The sequence below is a fragment of the Cibotium barometz genome, chromosome 39 (assembly GCF_041138505.1).
Source record: "Cibotium barometz isolate CiBa-2024 chromosome 39, ASM4113850v1, whole genome shotgun sequence".
In the NCBI taxonomy this organism is placed as follows: Eukaryota; Viridiplantae; Streptophyta; class Polypodiopsida; order Cyatheales; family Cibotiaceae; genus Cibotium; species Cibotium barometz.
Genome location: NC_141084.1, coordinates 23,269,976 through 23,291,307, shown reverse-complemented (window position 1 = coordinate 23,291,307; position 21,332 = coordinate 23,269,976). Strand labels below are relative to the sequence as shown.

The following is a 21,332-nucleotide window of genomic DNA, read 5'->3' as shown; positions in this document are numbered from 1 at the left end:
TAGTGGGATCCATGTACCTGCTAGCTGGGCTCCTCTGTCTCCCAATCTCTCAATGTAGTCAGAAGCCTCATCCACATACATACCAAACAATGAAGGAGATAACGGGCAACCTTGCTTCACTCCTATAGTGGAGTGAACCAAAGTAGAGACCCCCTCTAGGGTGCGTACCTGTCCTGCAACTGATCTATATAAAGCCATAATCCCCCATATGAGCTCTGTGGGTACCCCCATCTCCTGTAATCGCCTCATCAATCTGGCTTTGGGCACTGTATCAAATGCTTTGCGGAAGTCCACAAAGCTACAATAAATCCGTCGCCCATGCGACCTGCCCTCCTCAATAATGGCCCGCAGAGTCAAGATGTGGTCAAGAGTAGAGAAACCTCTCCTGAACCCTGCCTGTCCCTCTGCTCGAATGCCCTCTCTCTCTGCCCATCTACTCAACTGCTGCTCAAGAATGGATACATACAATCGTGCTAGTGTGTGACCAATCATAATAGTGCGATAATTCCCTGGCTCCATAGGGTCCCCTGACTTGGAAGATAGGCACGATGGTGGACCTACTCCAAGTCTCGGGTAGGCCTTCGCACATAACACAATTGAACATCACTGCTAGAAGCTCTGCCAGCATGTCTCTCGCATGAATAAAGTGCTCAGCGACCAATCCATCATGATCATATGCTCTCCCAGTCTTCATCCTATTAATGGCCTTCCTTACCATCTCTGCGGTAAAGAAAGTACATGTCCGTGGGCATGGTGCTGGCGGGTCAGGATAAGGTGTCTGTCCAAGAACTGTATATAGAGATGCTGCATAACTACCCCAGACCTCTGTAGAAGTGATGGCCAAAGCAGGGGAGGACTCATGAAACATACGCCAAGCCTCCCTCGAATCCTGGCTCAAGGACAGCTGGTATAATTCCTGCTCTAACTGAGCAAGGAAGGCCCGCTTCTTCCTTCGCACAAGGCGTCGGAAGGCAATACATGACTGTCGGTGAGTAGTGACTCCCAAAGCAACATCCCGCTGCAGAGAGAGAGAGAGAGAGAGAGAGAGAGAGAGAGAGAGAAATGAAATGAACGGAGATAGAAAGAAAGAAAGAAAGACATATTAAGCGTCTACTAAAGATCCAATGGGCCTATGAGACCAATGTGATACAATAATGTCCATGGCATATCTGATCATGGAATGGAAAATAAAACAGAAAGAAAACATAAACATAGCTATCTCACTTGGGTGATACAAAGCTGTCCATGGAAACTCATCATGGAAATAGAGAGAGAGAGAGAGAGAGAGAGAGAGAGAGAGAGAGAGAGAGAGAGAGAGCACTATACAATGTAATGCTTGTATTGATCAATTAATTACCAAGTACAATGCCTTTTTGGAGGTTAATAACCTTATCTTTTGACCCCCACAAATCACACTCACAAACACACACATGACACATCACACTTATCTTATCCATATATAAGGCGGTGTCCACACACACATACACATGAATAAGTTTATACATACACACATACCTATTTTAGGGACTCTTCACACACAGATACAAATGGGATGGACACACATATAAGGACTCCGAATACCCAACAACTTTAACTATGCCCAAGAGTAGGTGCAAGTTCATGCACGAAGATATGTCCACATGTCAACAAATCTTTATAGATAAAGCAACCTACTGAGTTTCCAATCACTTTTCCAGATACGAAGGAAAAACTCAGCAATGATGAAGGCTAGCACTAAAGACATACACACACAGACACGAGGGTAGACACGAGGGTAAATTCACTACTTTGGGTAGAAAATTGCCAACAACCCAAACGAAGACTTTTAAAAGAGATTTGTACGTCCACTATTCAAATCTCCCACAGACTTGTTGCCAAAAGAAAACTGACGTTCGTGATAGAAGAAACTCCCAAAGATCATACAGAAAAGAATGCCCGCATGTGATATCCACCTATTTTAGTGGAGCATCAAGAATGTGCACTTTCTCGTCTTCAGAAAAAGTAATTGTTCGTCCGGCTGATGAGAGTGGTAATAGATTGGCTTTGACGGAGGCCATAATATATATATATATATATATACCTTCATAAGGTCAAAAAAATCTGAACTTACGAATTGAGAGATTTGAGAAAGAAATAATAGTGAAGAAGGACAAAGAAGACAAAAACAAAGCATTTGAAAGATCAAAAATAAATAAACTAACAAACCTAGCTACTAAGGAGAGGAAATCAAAAGATAATATCAAACGAAGACTTTCAATTAAGACATTAACCAAAAAAAAACAAAAACAAAAACAAACAAACAAAAAAAACAATGCCTAGCCCAATGCAAAAATTGCATCCTCAGATATCTTGAGCACTTTTATGTGTTTCCTTGCTATGAAGCGCCTTCGTCTAGCCACATTGTAAAGCCTCCAGGCTAACTAACCTTGTGATTGATTAAGTATAAACAAAAAGGAAAACACAAAAAGACTCTGGCATCTAGCTTATCGCCCAACAATAGAGCCATTCAAGCTCACCACCGAGCACAAGGGGATAGTAGCATCCCAAACATATGCAAAGTGCCTGGCGTCCCACACCACCAATACACACCCATCGGATGCAAGCACGGAGTGGTCTCAAGGCCTCAAGTCCAGGTCTAAGTAGCTCTCCCTCAAACTAACTCAATAAGTCACTTATATAGGCATCCCATAAACTAGGAGCCAAATATAGCATGTCTCAAAAAAGCTACTAACCCCCACTTTAGATGCCTTACCCCTAGACTAAGGTTGACCTAACTTGAAGGTCTTAACCTTGGTTAGCCTTGGGATGTAACATACTTTCTTCCTTAGGAATCATTAATGACCTCAAAAGCAATGAATCCAAGGAAGCAACTTTTCCAACTACGCACTGACTCCCATGTAGCCTCGACCCCAGACCGTCCTTTCCATTTGATTAAGTACTCTGAATAGATGGTATGCTAAGACCGTTTAGTACACTGTTCCAAAACCAACTCCAGTTCCACAGGAATATACTAGCCATGTCCTCAATGTTAGGGATCTCCTCCACTTGCACAATCTCATCACCTTCGCCCAAACGTTCTTTCAAACAACTGATGCAAAACAGAGGGTGAATCTTGATTCCAAAAGGTAGTGCTAACCGGTAAGCCACAACACTTATCTTCTTTGTGATCTGGTAAAGACCACAACATCATGAAGATAAGTTGTAATGCTTGCCATACCTCATCGTCTTAGAGTCCTTTGGGACTTTAAGATACACCTACATGCCTTCATGTCAAACTCTCGGGGTCCGCTATTGGTTAGAGTAATACTGAGCCCTATCCTCGGCACTCTTTACACTTCCCCTTGGAACTTTCAGCATATCCCCTCTGCTCTCAGTCGCGGCAGCCCACATAAGGTAGTGTTGCTCGCAGCTGTACATAGGGAAAGCACGCACAAGAGTCCCAAAAAGCTCAAACCCTTGCGCACGACCAAAGCGCATAGATTGAAGCCTTTTGCAGAACTCGACCACCTCTCTGTTTCATACAGCCAGCAACCACAAAACCTCTTGAGCACCAAGACGACTAAGATCTAGGGTTTCACCCATAAATATGTTGACATGGCAACTGTCAGAGAACAAGCAGCACACATAGATATGCAACGATTCCATGAACTGTGCAACGATTCTATGAGCCGTGCAACGATTCGATGCACATCAATCCATGACACCTTCCCGATTCACCTCAGACTCAGCTCCATCCTCCGCCCTAGTGTCCCATACCACCGGGCCTTGGAAGACAAAAAACAGCCCACAGATTAGAACCTGAAAGATCCTCGCGATGGATTTTCTCCTCCTTTCAGATTGTTTCTAGCAGGTCTGGCTCAGGCTAACAGACCCTACTGCAAATAAGTATAAACAAAAAATAAAACACACAAAGACTCAGGCATCTAGCTCACCGCCCAACCATAGAGCCATTCACGCTCAACCCCAAGCACAAGGGGATAGTAGCATCAGAGACAGCTCCACATGCAAAGTCCTTGGTGTCCCATACCACCACTACACACCCATCTGATGTAAGCACGGAGTAGTTTCAAGGCCTCGAGTGAGCACTACTCGACCTAGGGCGCTGTTCTCTATTGGCACCTTCGACCTCTCACTGCTCTCTGTTGGTGCCTTGACTATATGCGCCAGCGGGCACTCTGTGTGCCAGCCTTAATATAAGGCTAAGGTATAAGGCTAGCTGCTGCTCCTCCCACACAGTTCACAGCTGAAAGCGTAGACGGCTCTGATACCAATGTCATGACGATGGCAGAGAAGCCTGAATTCTGACATGTTTTATTATGCTTGGGTCAATACCCTTATATACAACCTCATAAAAGCAAAAGCTTCTCCTGAAGCATGTGTTATGCTTTTACATCAAAAAAATATAAATTGTTCTACCTAAATATTTACCTAAGAGCTTGTTCACATGCTCTACACAATATCCTCTACTTGAGCTTGTCTACTTTCAACAATTATCGTGCAGTAGTTTACTTGAGCTTGAGTTTTATCCTTAGCTGTTGATAGTTTTTTTATCATGTCACACAGAAGATTCTTGTACAGAAAGGTTTCTCAATGTGGTAAACAATGAATTGCCTTTGGTTGGCTATTCTAAATTTCTTTATGATTTGTTTTTTTTTTACATAGAGCTTTTGACTTAGGTGAGCAACTCAGCATCTGATTCACCATTGTGCAACACTGTGATCAACTCAACATGCAGGCTTGTGCTAGACTCTGCGATTTCGTTGCATAACATGATTTGGGCAATGATCGGTAACCACCTTAACTCTTCATGTTCGCCAATGGTTCCAATCCTGGCATACATTACCTTTCTTAGGGACAAATCATACAAATTTTGACACAAAGGTGTTACTCAGAATATTGAAAGAACAAACTCAGAGAGTCATGACGAGCTGCATTAAATAACTGTCACGTGCCTACATCAGACTTAAATATTATATGAATAACACCAATAGTTAAGAATGCCCAAATATTTATTTTTTATTGACCCAAATATTCATTATTTATTGGGTTTTTACTATACTTCATTGAGTAATTAAAACTGAAAACAACATACTTGAGTTATATGCCTACATTATAGCTACCTCCAAAGGACGTGCATCAATGGCAAGTGAGCGATCTTCAACTGCTAAAGGGCTTTGTCCATCTGCATCAGTGAGCTCATGAATTCCAGAGAGCAAAGGCCTCCATCGCCTAAGAAGAGTTGCAAAAGGTGGAACAATCATCTCTAGATAATGCTTACGAAGGACTTTCTTGTCAGCACTAACCGCATGCCAAACCTGCAAAAATTTTATTTTTATTCAATGGAAACGTAAACATTAGGTTGTACAAGGCACACAAAACAATAGTTCACATTAATGCGAAAACTTAGAGTGTAAATTCCGAATCTGACATCTATATAATATAACATAATATAAATGAATGTATGCATGCATGTAGGCATGTATGTATGTATGCACATATGTATCTATGTTATCTAGGTAGATAGGTAGGCAGTATTTACGTATGTGGGTATGCATGTATGTGCGTCTGTAGGTAGGTATCTATACACATGTATGTGTGCATACGTAAGAGCATGCAACTTGACTCATGAGATTATATTCCCAAAACTTGACCGTGAAACTCACAACGTAGAGGACGAGCTTTAACAAGGTTGCTATTTTGCCTATGAGTTAGATACATATCTTGTGATATTTCTCAGGTGATAAACATCACAGCATCAATATCTTTGTGTATGTGCCTACGATGGGTGCTGTCATCTTTATATGATTTGTCAATGCCCAACAAAAAGTGCAAATGCAGTAATTATTGGTTTTGTTAGACTCAGTACTGCACTATTTATTTGTACTGCACTATCTGTGCGCAGGCTACTGCCCAATCAGCTGAATTTCTAGCACTTTCCCAAAGGTGAATGGCAGACTCATCCATAATTAAGGCTAACACAAATGACAAGTCAAGCAAATGTACTCCTATTAGATCCATTTAAAATATAGCTATAATTTATCCCAAGATCTTACCTCTGAGTACATTATGCATGCTGCAACAAGGACACGCTGTCTCCTTGACTCCGTCAATGGCATTGTGAGAAGGGGTGCAAGAACACTGTTTGTACACAAACAACCATCATGCAAAATTAGAATCTTGCCAAGTCTCTCTTTATCACAAGAAAAGTTCAGTTCCAAGCTTCTCACAATGCCATTAACTCCATCAATAGCATTGTGAGAAGAGGTGCAAGAACACTGTTTATACGCAAACAACCATCATGCAAAATTAGAATCTTGCCAAGTCTCTCTTGATTACAAGCAAAGTTCAGTTCCAAACTTTGAAATTGTCAAGCACTAAATAATAAATGTGGAAAAGAAACACTGTGTTCCCTAAATTGCAAAGCAAGCAATACCGGTACATAAACAACACAATTGCATCTTTTGTACAGTGCTTATTTAAGACTGCCATTGAGCCACAAACACCATGGACCAAATGCAGAACAAGTCAGCCAGCAGGATGGTGGTGGTCATTTCCACCTGAAACTTGAACTGCGGAAACCTTCACTATTTGGGCGCACGCACACGCGCACAGATTAATGACTTCAAAAGATCCAGAGGGTCTATGAGACCAAAACAGTAGTCCAATGTATGATAAATATTGAACCATGGAAAAGACAAATTATACAAACTAGCTACATAAGCTACTGTATACATGTGATGCTCTGAAGCCCTTGATAATGCCCAAACCCTCACTAATTCAAACTTGAATCCATGCACTAATCAAGGAGTAGTTAGTGATAATTGTGCTCTTGAAAGAGGGCCAAAAGGTGGGCTGAATTAGGGATTAATTGGAACCTAATTGGACTCTAATGCGCACCAAAAGAAAAGGCAATTGATGCATAATTGATCCATGAGAAAATACTCTTGCAAATCGACTCGATTCAATGCCATAATATCCCTATCAATTGAGTTTCTTGGCTTAATTGGAGAGCTTTTGGTCTAGACATTCAGTCTAAGACCGAGAAGTTCCAGACTTCTCATCTCTCTCATGTACAATTCCAAGGCTTCCTCATGCATCAACATCATTTGGCCATCACGAGAGAGTGTGATGAATATCATAAAACTTGTCACCTTATGAGTAACATGCCAATGCTCTAACAATCAAGAAAGTCCCTTATCTTGTCGCTCACAATATAGCACTGCTCCTCACAATTACCAGAGGTTAACTATTGCAAAGCATAGTGTGTCCTAGACAAGGAACCCGTGCAGCCTTAGGAGACCCTACATGGGAATACATTCTTGAGTCCCATACCACCAGAGCACACCCCACATAAAACCCATATTAAGCATCATCATCATAGGTGGAATGGACAACTTTTCCCCCTAGAACCCAACCTTGAAGCAACCGAATTCCTCTCTGAACACCAAGGTCAAACCTTAGGTCAATTGGAGGGTCAATCTAATCCATGCAAAGTCAAGGATGAAAGATACCACCATGTTCACACCCGAATCCTTCTCCCTGATTTTCGTAGTCATCTCTACTGGCTATCTATACACCATTCGAAACCCGTGGCCTAAGCATCTTGGATTATCACCATCACCAAAGGACTGCTTAACTCAGTACCCTGTCTTGAGTTATGCCAGTTTCTGACTAGTGTGTCTGCCGCCTGCCACCTGCCACCTGCCACCTAGTGGCTATCCAGCTAACATGAAGGGTCCATGGTAACACTTGGTATGATCTCTTCATTGTCTAAAAAAGAACTATCCACTCATGTGGAAAAAAAAAGTAAGAGCATGCAACAATAAGATTCCACCGAAGTTCGGCAAGACCTGGAAAAATAAAGATTACTAATTAGGAGTTTCACAAAGAAGTACTTGGAAATAAGCGTTACGACTTAGGGTCTGTGAAGTCAAGACTATTGAGCTATTCCAAGACCCACCAATGTGTGTGCGAATTCACTTGAATTACAATTAGCAAAAGCCTCCTGACACCACTTGACAACCCCACGGTCATCAATTGGCAAATGCAAGCACCCATCAACCTTGGGTCCGACACTATTGACGAGATCTCATCCATCCACGAAGAGTGAGATCTCGTCATTATAATAGAATGGGCACCATTGCCTATGCTAGTTGAGAGCATGCACCCCCAAATCTGACCACGAAGAGTGAGATCTTGTCAATATACAAACCAAAGTAGGGAGAAAGTGAGCCACCCTATTTGACCTCAAGAGTGATGCAAATATTATCACAAAATTCCTCAATGCTTTTGTTTTATACTAGACATGTGTGCGATATGGAGCTTGACATGATAGTGCATGTATGGCTTATGGAGCCTAACATGGTGTGTTTTCCCAAGACTAGCTATCCTCATGTTCACCTGTACTTGTGGTTTGGGAAGATTCCGGAAGGATTTTGGATCCTTGAACACTTTACCTGATTGATACAACTGAGCAAATGGGTGTTTCTTCCAGTTTAGTTGCACTCATGTGTGTGCATGACCTTAATTTTATATTTGGATGACTTGTTTCGTTTGATTGGACAATGCCTGAGATTACATGTGTTGTCCATGGGGCCGGGGACGCATGGGCACCCTATGGACGAGCATGTGCACACTTGTTTTGGACCGACAGCAGGTGGTCTACATGTATTTTATAGGTGGTAAGTCCTCTTGAAAACTCAATTCACAGCTTTATATTTTCACATGCTGATATTTAATGATGTAGGTCCACACTCACTTCTAAGTGACCGGGCAAACTTATAAGCGGTACACACTAGGCAGGACTATTTTAATACACGTGGTGGCCAAACGGCAGGCACTGGACATATTATGGACTGTTTGCTTGTAGGCGCCCCTTCCTAGACCTAAAAAGCACACAACTGGTATTTCTACCGGAGAAACCCTATTACTCGGGGAGAACAAATCATGTTTGGGCTGGTCGCATGCTTTCCAGGTGGATGGTGGAGCACATAACTGTTAGTCTACTGCTTTCCAGGCATGGGATTATGCTAGTCAACCCAACCTATTTGAGCAGAGGGCTGATTGACTTGAAGGCTGGACTCTTTCTGCTGGCGGATTGCTTCTAGCATGCAATTTTCTGCTGGCCGACTCCTTCTGGGACACCTGAAAGCTGGTCGACTTCTAGTACAGTCCTAAGGCTGGTCGACTGCTAATACAACCCGCTTGAGACTGGTCGTTTTGCTCTATGGGCTTGGCAGGGTTGGAGATAACCATACAGGGCTGTCCCGGGCTGATGTGGAAATGTTGTGGGTTGTCCATGGCTGTCCTACATGTGCTTTAAGCCAGGAAAGCTCTCCATCTCCGTTGAGGAACACTGAATTCAGCATGTGATTTGTTTCTGTTTTCATATTGTACTAGAAGATTCAAGTGTGAACCCACTCATGAGTGAGGTAGAGTGTTTGTGTGTGAACCACCTCTTAGAGGGGTATCAATAATATCTAGATATATGTGTGTTGTGACATAAGCAGTGATGTCAAGAGGAGTAACCTATAAAGGTACTTGTACTTCATTGAATCAATCAATCAATAGTCACATCATTGAGTTGTGTACTCTCTCTCTCTCTCTCTCTCTCTCTCTCTCTCTCTCTCTCTCTCTAAGAACTTTGTTCTCTCTCCTTGACTGTTTGTTGTTTACATTCCATAGCCATATCTCTTTGACCCTCCATAGCTGCAGCTCTACCATGAAATTCAACATGGTATCCGAGCAAGTGTTTTAGGGTTTCTTTTTAGAGGTTCCTAGTAAAGTGCTACCTTCTGCATTTTGCCTCCAGCTCCTCTCCTCCACTCTGTGGCGCTGCTAACCATTCTTTTGAGCTGACCACCTGACTCAAGCTGCCCACCTGTCTACGTGGACTGTATCCAGCTCATTGTACTGCTGAAGTTTGCCTGGCCGCCGTGAGCTGCCACAAGTTTGAAGTTGCTGCTTCTGCTCAGTCACCCAGCTCATAGCCACACCAGCAATCCAATCAGCGCCACCTATGCTCAACAATGACGCCTTACCACTATAAGCCGCCTTGTTGCACCCACCTGTCTGTTCACACTGCCGCTTCAGTACTGCCCCGCTCGCCTTCATTAAACAACGTGGAAATTGTTTATCAAAGGCTCAATAACCTTATCAAGAGGTATCAAAATTGTGATCCTTTAATACTATAGGATCATTATTGTGTACAAAAGAAACAACACGGTTAATTTGCAGAGTATCTCTTTGAGTGAAACCAAAGACATCCCCCAAAATTACGGAAATATCAAGGAGTGAAGGAGGATTTTTCTTGGTTTTGATGTTCAATTTACTGATTTTGGGCAAAAGCGATTTGAGGGGAAAGGGGGGATCGGCCTTCACAGAGCAACCAGCTTTGGAGCAACGCGAGACAGGGGGAGAGTCAGGCACAGCGCTTTGGCGCTGCGCTTAGTAAGTGTAGGCATGCACACAGCTCTCAGGCACAACTGTGAGACAGCCCGCAATGGCTACGCGTAGGCTAGGGTTAGGGTTAAGGTTAGAGCTAGAGCTAGGGCTAGTATTAGGGTAAGGGACAAAGAGAGAGAGATCAAAACCTTACCACCAAAGCAACGAAGCTTTTGTCCGTTTATTCTGCAATGTTGCGATATGTCCTGACACTGTGGAAAAAGAATCTACCCGTGAAAGCTTTGTGGAAACACTCTCAACACTGCTCCTGCTTTTAGCCAAGCTTGGTGAAGACTTATCTATCCCCCTGTCCTCTTCTCTCATGGACACAAGCACCATGCGGAGCATTGTGAAAAAAGGCTGATCGCTGTCAAGAAGTTGTTGCAGTACATGCATTCCTCCAGCTCCCGTCCCTGCCCCTCCACCGTATCCAAAGCCGCTACTGCCGGCTGCAACGCCTGAAGCATCTAGCAAGAGTGCCTGTAGCATCAAGATTGACTTTCCGACCAAAGGAAGTTCCACCCAGTCTCCATTCTCATCTTTCTCTATCACAGACATCCATGAGTCCCAGCCACTTCCTCCCCCCCCAAAAAGTATCCCTTTCACAGGCAGTCCAACTCCATACCACATGCGGCTCCTCCTTTTCCAACCAGCTGCAAGGTCAACACCACAGCTGCCATACGAGACAAATGCACAACGTACAGACTCGTAAGGCTCAGCCGCGGCGGCTGCTGTCAGGCGTTCCATTGCAGTTGCTGAGATCTGCCCATTAGAATCTGCCATAGATGCCAGAACCTGTTTCAGACAAGAAACCACAACTTATATCCTTGCTTGAAATTTTCTTTAGAAAGCACATCTTTAATTGAAGCTGTTATGAACAAAATGAAATCTGCTAGACCTACAGCTATCAATGTGATGAATAATACAGCTAACAAGTTTTTCTGCAGCATACATCGAGTGAGAGGCCACCAGAATCATTTGCTGTTGAGAACCTTCGAGACCCTATGCTTTCCCCTCCATCCGAATAAGTTCTGCTTAAGCCCAAGAGGCTTGGACTTGGCATGAATGCACGAGGAGACGCCGGTCCACTGCTGAGTGATGCAGATGAAAGAGAAGGATTGAAGATCTGGCATTGCAATCTCAAGTGGTCCTCCACTAGCATCAAAAGGACAATAGCATTTTCTGCTAGCGACATGGAGAGAAACGCTGCCACATCAGCTTCAGCTTTAGCTGCTCTAGGTGACAACCCTCCAGCAGCGACACCTGCTGCTGCTGCTGCAACAACCTGAGTCTGTAGCCATACATACCCACAATAATTGTTTGAGCTACACAGCCTCTCTATTTAGATGATATCCTTCTTATCAACAGTAAGAGTTCACATGGTAAGTCAAATTTCATACCTGTAGCTGAAGCTCTCTGGCCGCAAATTCCAAGAGACCACCTAAAAGCTTTCTCTTTATGACAGGAAGCATTTCTTCACGCCTTCAACATTGCAACCAACAATAATGAAGATCATCAGCATAGATGGGACACACACATCAAGCAGTACACATTTAACTGAAGACTGTAAATTTGTCCTGTCACACAAAGAAGCTATGTCGCAAATCTTACACCTGAAAGAATAAGGGATCAATAGAGACCTTCGACAGTCTTCATTCAAATGCATCTTATTCCTCACTGGAAGGTTGTAATCGCAGAACATAGTTTTCTCTTCCACTCCAACTGGAGTGAAATTGAAAAGAATTGGGGGTGAATTATGTGAATCACAGGTGCCCATAGGACATAACTAGGCTGGCTTTATTAATAAGGTAAATCTGAAAACTAATGAACTCTGAGTAAAGTGACTAGTGCTTTTATTAGCTATTGCTTTTATTATTGACTCCAAGCCCATATAAATGGCATACTTGGTTATATCCACTTGGAAAGACTGCTAGGAGATCAAGAGCCAGATCGTTCTTTGACCAAGCAATAGCAAGAGAATTTGTCACAATTTGTGACTTAATCCTCATTCTTAACCATTGAATTCCAAGTTGAAAATACAGCATGCAAAAGATGTAACCTTTCCCAAGGGCCACACCCTTTCACAAACAATCCCACCCTTTCAGAATGAGACTTTCTTTATGAGAAGCTGTACCTCAACCGATGGGACATGACTTTTCAAATTCAAAGACAAACCTCTTCCAAGAGACTTGACTCCTCAATAGTAACCTTTTGCTCTCTATTTAAGAGAGCTTTATGTGCCAACGTAGTGAGCACACATAGTTTTCGGCTCTACACTTGTTTAATTTTAGCATTGAGTCTTGATCAGCCAAGAATAGCAATAGTCTTCACATTGGTATCATAGCAAACAACTCCACCCGTGAAATGCCCCACTTCCCCCATTCTAGCTATACTTCTTTCATGACTTGAAAATCCCACTCAGAACAAGATGGGTTCAAAGGCCAACATTCAACTAGAACTCTGATACATACCACTGTCAGAGCCTTGGAAAGTGTGTTGAATGCTCAGAAGTTCACAAACAGGCTATAAACCTGTGCTCTAATGCATGACTCTAAATGCAGCTCATGATAAACCTCCACAAGCTCAAAATGGTAACATGATTACCAAACACACCTCTTCAGGTGAAATCTAAAGCTTCTGCCTTTAGACCTCACCTCGATCTTCATCAAACACTCTCAAGCAACATGGATTTTAATCATTCAATTTCTTTAACTTTTTGTTATTTCGGTGGATGTGCAGGAGTTAGACACAATCATGCAGACCTCTTCTAGAGAGAGCAATGTAGCTGGCTGATAAAAGCTGCTGTCTTGTGATTATGATCTCATTCCAATAACAAGAAAAAAAATGTACTTTTTCTCTCAAAATTTTCAATAACCTTGATATTTAGAGACAAGTTTGCAAGAAACCACTTGCCAGTTAGTAGAGACAAATTCGATCCTACACATGAACACCTACCCAAATCAGAACTTACCGTTGTCGCTGCTCCCCAGTAGATGATCCGCCAATCATCGCCAACCATTCTGCACAGTGGATTGCTGACTCCACGTCCTACAAAAGGACATGCAACCACACTGAATTTATCTTGTACCAGAAGCAAATCCAATCAAATTCATGTTTCCCAAGAAGCGAGAGTCCCTTGTAAGTTGTGATACATGTCACCTAAACAAGTACTTAAACAGCTATACAAGTCTATTGTGTGCTGGTATCATGTTTACACAAGTAGACTGTAGCTGCTTGTTCTTTATGTACCACACACATTCATGCACCCTTCCAAAATTTGCCATTGAAAGCAGTAAGCAAGCCATCAGGACAAGTATATTGCTCAGTGAACACCCTGCACAGCTGTTAGAGAGACAAGCCTTCAAAGATGCCCAGCCATGTCCCAGGGGCCAGAATCCAGAGCATCGAAGCTTGAAGAGACCACTCACACAGTACTTAAATTTACCAACGAATAGATAATATTACAATTTTAATGTTCTTATTGGCTGAAGTCTAGCCACATCTCATAAGACAGGCTTAGACAACATTGTTACTAGATTAAAACAGGCCCCAGCTATTCTCCAAGTAAAAGAAAAATATCATTCCACAATTGGTGTAAATGCCTCATGTTTTCGCAAAGAGAGTTAAAATCCCTCTAGATTTCAAGCTTCACAAAAACCATTCTTGCAGCCTCTTCAAAGTTGATAATCAGGCAACAGTTCATAGATTCTCATTATCACCTCAAGATTCACTCGTGCTACTCCAAGCCAAGCGCCAAACATAGCCCTGGCCAGAGTCATTTGGAACCAACATAGAGCTAGCTCTAACAAAACCTGCAGGAGTCTAAGCTTGATCCATTAAGGCATCACCTCTGCATGTGCCCTTATTATAGTGAACTAGCCTATTGCTAGCTTCCTCCAAGAATGACACCATGCTGCCTTCGACTTTGAATCCTGCTACTCCTGTAATGGCGTTCCTAAAGGCTAGCACCTGTATATTAGCACTTCTATATCTGGCAGCAGTTTTCCTTGGCACTCTCTGATTCTTGTCATCTGAGTCAAGGTTTTCTCTGACAAACACAACACATTCTTGTGCAAATAGGATATCATGTTCAAAGAGCAGTATGACTAGTATCATACCTGATCATTGATTTCATGTGAACAATCCTAAGTCGCTCTTCTTCTTCTTCTTGGGGGGGGGGGGGGGGGGGGGGGGGGGGCAGGGGGGCAGGGGGGGTTTGCGGAAGTTCTCAACCCATGCTTACAACTAAAAAATTCCATTACAACTAAACTATCACCCACCACCAATTTTATCCAAATCATTCAATTTCAAACTTTTAGTCAATCAACAACCATATCCCTTCATAAATGAGGGCTCGCAATGATCTCTCTCCCTACAACTACCATGTAAATGGCCTCAGCTAGTCACGAAGCATGCATCTGAGGCCTGATGCATGTGACAGGTCTACAAAATCGTTCCTTATGTAGGTTAAATTCAAACTGCCGCTACCAAAATTATTAAGAACTGTACAAGGTCCTCAATTTTAACAAAACTGCATTGCTTTCTTGCACAGAGGTATAGTGGTGTATTTAAACTTCTCAAATGCACTTCTTCTTGAACGTTTCTCTAATGAGAATATCATTTAGAGTCACGATAATGAAGTCTCATAAATATTACTCTAGATGGTGCAGCACTCTCACAACTGAAACGTATGAAGACTATCAAACAAATACCTTCCATCCATCTTTCTGGCGCAGTGAGTGCTCAAGTATAATCATCAGAAAATTGTACACTAGGTCCTCAATCTCCCCGAAGTTGGCAGTACTTTCTTGCGATTTCAATGCACCAGCCTTCATACACTATCCGAGAAGGAGAAAAACACTGAGGTAAAGGTCAAAAGATCAAAAAGAAAAAGAATGCCAAATCCCAGAAGAACTAAGCTACGGTTAAGTTGAGAATATTCACCTCATAATTGGAAATCAGAATTTCAAGCAGCCATTCAGGCCATTCAGGCATTGCAGTCAGAATTGTTCGGTTTTCTGAATGAGTACAAGCAAGAAAAAGAATATCCTGCATTTCAAAATCAGCTTAGATCACAAGTTACCTTGTCTTCCAATTGCATGCATACAAGATAAATAGAGTACCAAACAACTCAAATGCAGGAGAAAGATGGACACTAAATCCCACTCACTTGCAATGCTCTGATTTGCAATTTTCTTGATCCATAAGGAAGGGCACGAAAGAGCACCACCAAAAGCTGAGTGTGCTCAAAACTGTGAAATGAATCGTAAAGGTTCAGACGATCCTCAGATGATAATGAGCCTGCCTGAAAGCAAAAAAAGAGCTAATAATTCACATTGAGACAATAAAAAACATACAGTGAATCACAAAAGAGAAAAACATGCATCCTCACCTCTGACCGAATTACTGCTGCCAACAGTGCCTCGTACACACCATCTGTAAGAAGCCTTTTGGGAGCTGCTTGAAAAGCCTTTTGTAAAGCATACAATAACCAGACACTTGCATCAATGTTTGAGCCCAATGCATGCTCTCCTAGAACTGCAGCTGAAGGCATAAATGAAGCATTTGAAGACCACAAAAGCGAAGGAATTGTAGAGAGCTTCAAATGCCCCCCTGAGATTAGGGCACCTAGTAAAACAATAATTGCAACTACTATTCCATCCCCACTGTCAATATTCCGGAAGTTATTCTTTGCACTGTCAGCAGTTATTGACAAGCCTATTCCACCTAGATTTCTTCCTGTCAACAAGCCTGCTATTCGACCCCCTGTTTCCAAAGATTCTGACCTTAAAATGCTTTCAGATACCTTTGGAGGACTTACACCTACAAATAGAGAATGGCCATCAGCATCTGAGTTGACATTTCCAGTATTGACTTCGCTGGTCTCGTTTGGTTCAGCTGTCCCATTCTTGTCACTCTTCTCATGTTGTACTTCCATCCCAATATTTTCCTTCTCCAAGTGATACATGTAATGAGGATTCTCACCAGCTTCACATTCTCGTTGTAAAAGCGCCAGAAGCATTTCAATACCACCGAAATGAAGAAAATTTTCAGCAAAAACAGCAGCTCTTGAACTATTGGGCTGAACTACTAATCTGTAAAGAAGATGCAAAACCCGAGCAACCTGAAAAGATTCCATAGCATTCTTCTTTTAATCGAGCAAAACTGTTCAACTTACAGCTCTCAAATCAGCACTTAAAGGACATCTTACACCCTTTAAGGAATCACACTCTAGCAGCAAAACTCATAATACAAACTAAGGGGGTTTACACATTAATGTGCCCACCTACCCTTGAAATAAAAGAAGCCCTTGGATTGACTGCCCGATCTTCAATTGTTTAACTGAAAAGATTCCATAGCTTTTAATCAAGCAAAACTGTTCAACTTACAGCTCTCAAATTAGATGGGAATCTCCACTTAAAGGACATCTTACACTTTTTAAGACCAGCCATGAATCACACTCTAGTAGCAAACTCATAATACAAAGTCAGGGGGTTTACACATTAATATGCATGCCTGCCCTTGAAATAATGGGAGCCCTTGGATTGACTGCCTGATCCTCAAATGTTTATGCACTTCTCCCTGCCCAAAGTTTTCCACGTCTGAGTGAGCAGCCATCTCATGCTGTCACAAAATTCCTCATTGCTTCTATTTTATACTATACATGTGTGGCATATGGAGCTTGACATGACAGTACATGTATGGCCTATGGAGCCCGACATGGTGTGTTTTCCCAGGACTAGCTATCCTAGTGTTAACCTGTATCTATGTTTTGGGAAGGATTTTGGATCCCTGAACACTTTACCTAATTGATACAACTGAGCAGATTGGTGTTTTTTCTAGTTTAGTTGCACTCGTGTGTGCATCTGGACAATGCCTGAGATTACTCCCTATGTTGTCCATGGGGCCGGGGACGTCTCGGCACCCTATGGATGTGCGTGTGCACACTTGTTTTGGTCTGACAGGTGGTCTACATGTGTTTTGTAGGAGGTAAGTGCTCTTGAAAACTCAATTTACAGCTTTATGTTTTCACATGCTGATAATTATTGATGCAAGTTCACACTCACTTATAAGTGACCGGACAAGTTTAGAAGCTGTACACACTAGGCAGGACTATTTTAATACATGTGGCGGCCAAAGTTTCACGCATTGGACATTATATGGGCTGTTGACTTGTAAGTGCCCCCTTCTAGACCTAAAAAGCACACGAACTGATATTTCTGGCGGGGAAACTCTATTATTGGGGGAGATGGCTGGTTGCATGCTTTCCAGGTGTTGATGGGAGCTGATCGACCTGTTTTGGAGAGCAAAACTGCTGGCTGACTCCTTTTGGGCCTTCCTGTATGCTGGTCGACTGTTTCCTGGCATGCAAAAGCTGTTGGTCGACCCCTCCTATTTGTGCTAGAGGGATAGTCGACTTGTGGACAGTTCTCTACCAGCTGGCCAACTTCTCTTGGCTTGAAAAAAAACCTGCTGGCCGCTCCTTCTGGGGCAACTGAGGGCTGGTCGACTGCTAGTACAGCCCTCTTGATGCTGATTGATTACCTTTCTAAGGGAAGCAGGGTTGGAAACAACCATACAAGGCTGTTCCCAAGCTGATGAGGGAGTGATGTGGGCTGTCCATAGCTGTCCTACATGTGCTTAAAGCCAGAAAAGCTCTCCAATTCTGTGGAGTAACTTTGAGTTCAGCATATGCGTTGTTTCTTATTTTATCTTGTACTAGAAGATTCAGAAGCATGCCAGTGGAGAATCACTGGGCACTCACAAGGTTGTATCCGAAGCAGACTCCTATTTGGTAATCGAACCATAAAGGGAAAGGGGGGAGGGGGTCAACCCAGCTTCTGGCCCCTAGTGTGGTGTACTATGCAGAAATGTATATCATCTCTCTTTTTCTAGCATGTTTGTGTGTTTGATCAAGGTTCATGATAGTTAAGATTTTCGTGTTACAATTGCCCTTTCATTACATTGGTATTATCAGAGTCAGGTTTTCTACATAATTTATGCCTTACAAGATGCTAGATATGGTGGTAAGGAGTCATTATCCGTGCAAGAAGGTTGGGATTCTAAGGTAGCCCTTGTCTTACTGTCGCACTCCAAAAGGAGTTACCTTTGGTTTAGGCCGTAGTGAGCGCGTGGAAAGACTTCATGGTCCTCCTTTCTGTGTAGGGTCACTGTTGCACCCTTGCACTCTATTCAGTATCATTTTTGGAAAGCTCGTAGGGAGCAGTTCCAAGGCACGGAAATTCTTTTTCTATCTGAAGAACCTGGTAAATACATCATGGCCAGCCATTTAGATCAATCTGTGGAGGATTCTATCACTCATCTTCGCCGCATGCAGGAAAAGGATAGAGACAGAGACCGTGTTGGGGCTTCGGCAAGTAACAATTCACAATTATCTACTAGGGCTGAAGATGAGCAAGATCTAGATGCTTTGATGAAGGAGCTAGAAGAGCTCTGTGCTTTACAAAGGGACCCGGATGTACAAAGGGTTATTGAGTCCAAGTCCCAGGCTGAGGCAGATGTGGTCACTTTTGATGCAATTGTTCAACAGATGGGGATTGAGAAACCTCAAGAGTTGGCTGTGGCATATTTGAAAACACATGGCGATGTTGTCTCCGATGATGAGGGCAAGTGGGTTTTCACATGGCAAGCCCACAGGCAATCCCGTGAAGGGACTTCTGACAATGATGTGAGAGGGCATGCAGCCCGAGCAAGCGATGTGAGAGGGCATGCAGCCCGAACAGATGTTATGAGAGGGCATGTAGCGGGCATGCAGCCCAAGGGGGGGCTAAAACCACGGGCTCGCATCTCTGTGAAGATCCATCTAGTACTATGCGGCCACAGGCCCCCAAGGCTTAGAGTGCGGGGTGAAATCCGGGCCAAGAGGAAATCGTTCCAAGGCTCATCATCGGGTAGGAGTCCTTTGACAATCAACTTGCCCAGCAAGGCACGGCTCTGTATAGCGGGATCAATGAGGACAAGCCCCCCTCTGCTACGTGGCAAAATGATCACTCTCCATGCCACCATGGCCCTAGCTGGCCTCCCATCACTTCCGGCCCACAAGAAGTTCCGGATCAAACGTTATACATAGCCAATACATGCCCGGGAAAAGGCCCAGCACGAGGTGATGTACCACATGGTGGCAAGCAGTACTTGGTTCGCCACCACCACTCTGCCTACTAAGGATAGCATCGCCGAGTTTCAGAATACTCAGAAGAAGCGGAGCGAGCTCCTGCTTGGGAGAGATATCAATGCCAACCTCACAACCGAGGTAGTCAACTGGAGTGCCCCTTGGGATCCACTGGAAAGCCTCAACTAGTCGCCAAGTTGGGGCGGGTGCTGACCCTACCCAAAAACCACACGACTTATGCCAGTTGATCTGCGTTCCTAATGCACGACAAAAAATCTCGATCGCCTCAGCGAATCTCTGGAGATTCCCAACATCTCCTGCAAGGTAGGCTGCTGTGTCGTCTGCAAACTCCTGCGTGCGGAGGGAAAGGCGCAATCCTTGAAGTCCGGTCCCCTGGGCAGAGAGAAAACTACTCTTGGCCTCGGTGACAAATAGGAAGCGGTACGGTGCCAAAGGACAGCCCTGTCGAACCAAGCGGGAAAGGGGAAATCTGTCGCCTCGGGCTCCCTGAATGAGAACCTAGTTGTATGATGCTAAATAAAGTCCTAAGACTCCACGAATCCACTCCATGGGGAGCCCCATCCGTCTCATTGCGCCCTCCAGAAAGCTCCACTTGTCTGACTGAACCTGAATTGAACCAATCCCGGTTGACTCAATTGTCTCAAGTGAAGAAGAAATCTTCACTCATGTATCCTCTGACCTTCTTAAGCTCTCAAAACACTCAAACCCCACTAGGACCCAACTCCTTACACTCACAGGTAACAATATAGTTGACACCCTTCTAACTCTAGAACACCTTTCTCTTCAATTCTACTTAACTGCTGTGACAGCTAACTATCAAACCTGACTCAAAATCTTTTCTCTCCAACCTCGATAGACTAGATCTACCCTTAAATATCCTCTACTGGTTCCTTCTGAGTCTCAGCTGATCTCGATTGAGATCCTTTTGACTTAACACAGTCCTTAGTTGACACCTAGACCACTAGTAGCCCTGTCATAACCTTTCTCAAAGTCTAGGAGTAGCACAATGAGGTCCTACCGCCGCATCCTGGCCGAAGCTATCGCCTTCCAAAAGGTAAAGATGTTGTCCAAAATACTCCGATCCTGAACAAAACCAGTTTGAGTGTCGTGGATCAAGTCTAGGAGAGAAGGCTGAAGTCGCCTGCTGATGGCCTTGGCCAAAATCTTATAGGTCGTCCCTAGAAGGGTGAAGGGTCTCACTGAATCTCAATATGTCACCACCCTCCTTGGGAATCAAATGTATCAAGCCCTCTGTGAGCCTCTCTGGCATGGCACCTATGAGCATAATCTCATTGAAGGCAGCACCAAGGCCACCTTCCATGAGGTCCCATTTGTAGCATGCACTTTGGATGATGGCTTGGGGGAGATCAATGTTTTCTTACAGGATGCAGCCCAGTGTAGATTGGAGGGATTTCGGGAGCAGGAGAGGAGTCTGAGGAGGGGCCTAGCCTCTTTACAACGTCTTCAGGAGAGTTCCCTAGATAGCCCATGGATTGAGAGTCATATTGTTGCCGCCCGCACGGAGATTCGATCCATTGAGGAGAGGAGGGTGGAGAACAGATACCATGCGAGGGCCGATGACAAAGTCACAGGAGATTTCTTTGAGATAGGTTGCCCCCACAAGAGGAGAGACGGTATTCGCAAGCTGCCGGCCAAGATGGAGCTATTGTTTCTAATCCCCCACATGTGAGAGCCATCGCCACGGATTTCTTCTGATCTCTTCTCATTGGTGCTCCAC

At 43.6% G+C, this 21,332-nt stretch overlaps 1 protein-coding gene across 1 annotated transcript in view; it reads right to left on the bottom strand.

Annotated features, from left to right (window-relative positions):
- Positions 1-21,332, bottom strand: part of LOC147615887 (WD-40 repeat family protein / beige-like protein) — a 136,005-nt gene that overhangs the window by 46,754 nt on the left and 67,919 nt on the right. Inside the window, exons 3-12 of the mRNA XM_086778506.1 lie at positions 15,836-16,567; positions 15,614-15,748; positions 15,388-15,492; positions 15,156-15,281; positions 13,415-13,491; positions 11,844-11,925; positions 11,396-11,734; positions 10,598-11,238; positions 6,054-6,138; positions 5,121-5,315 (exon numbers count right to left, since the gene is read on the bottom strand). Of these exons, the coding sequence (XP_086634632.1) occupies positions 5,121-5,315; positions 6,054-6,138; positions 10,598-11,238; positions 11,396-11,734; positions 11,844-11,925; positions 13,415-13,491; positions 15,156-15,281; positions 15,388-15,492; positions 15,614-15,748; positions 15,836-16,567 (2,517 nt within the window). The remainder of the gene's footprint in view (positions 1-5,120; positions 5,316-6,053; positions 6,139-10,597; positions 11,239-11,395; positions 11,735-11,843; positions 11,926-13,414; positions 13,492-15,155; positions 15,282-15,387; positions 15,493-15,613; positions 15,749-15,835; positions 16,568-21,332) is intronic.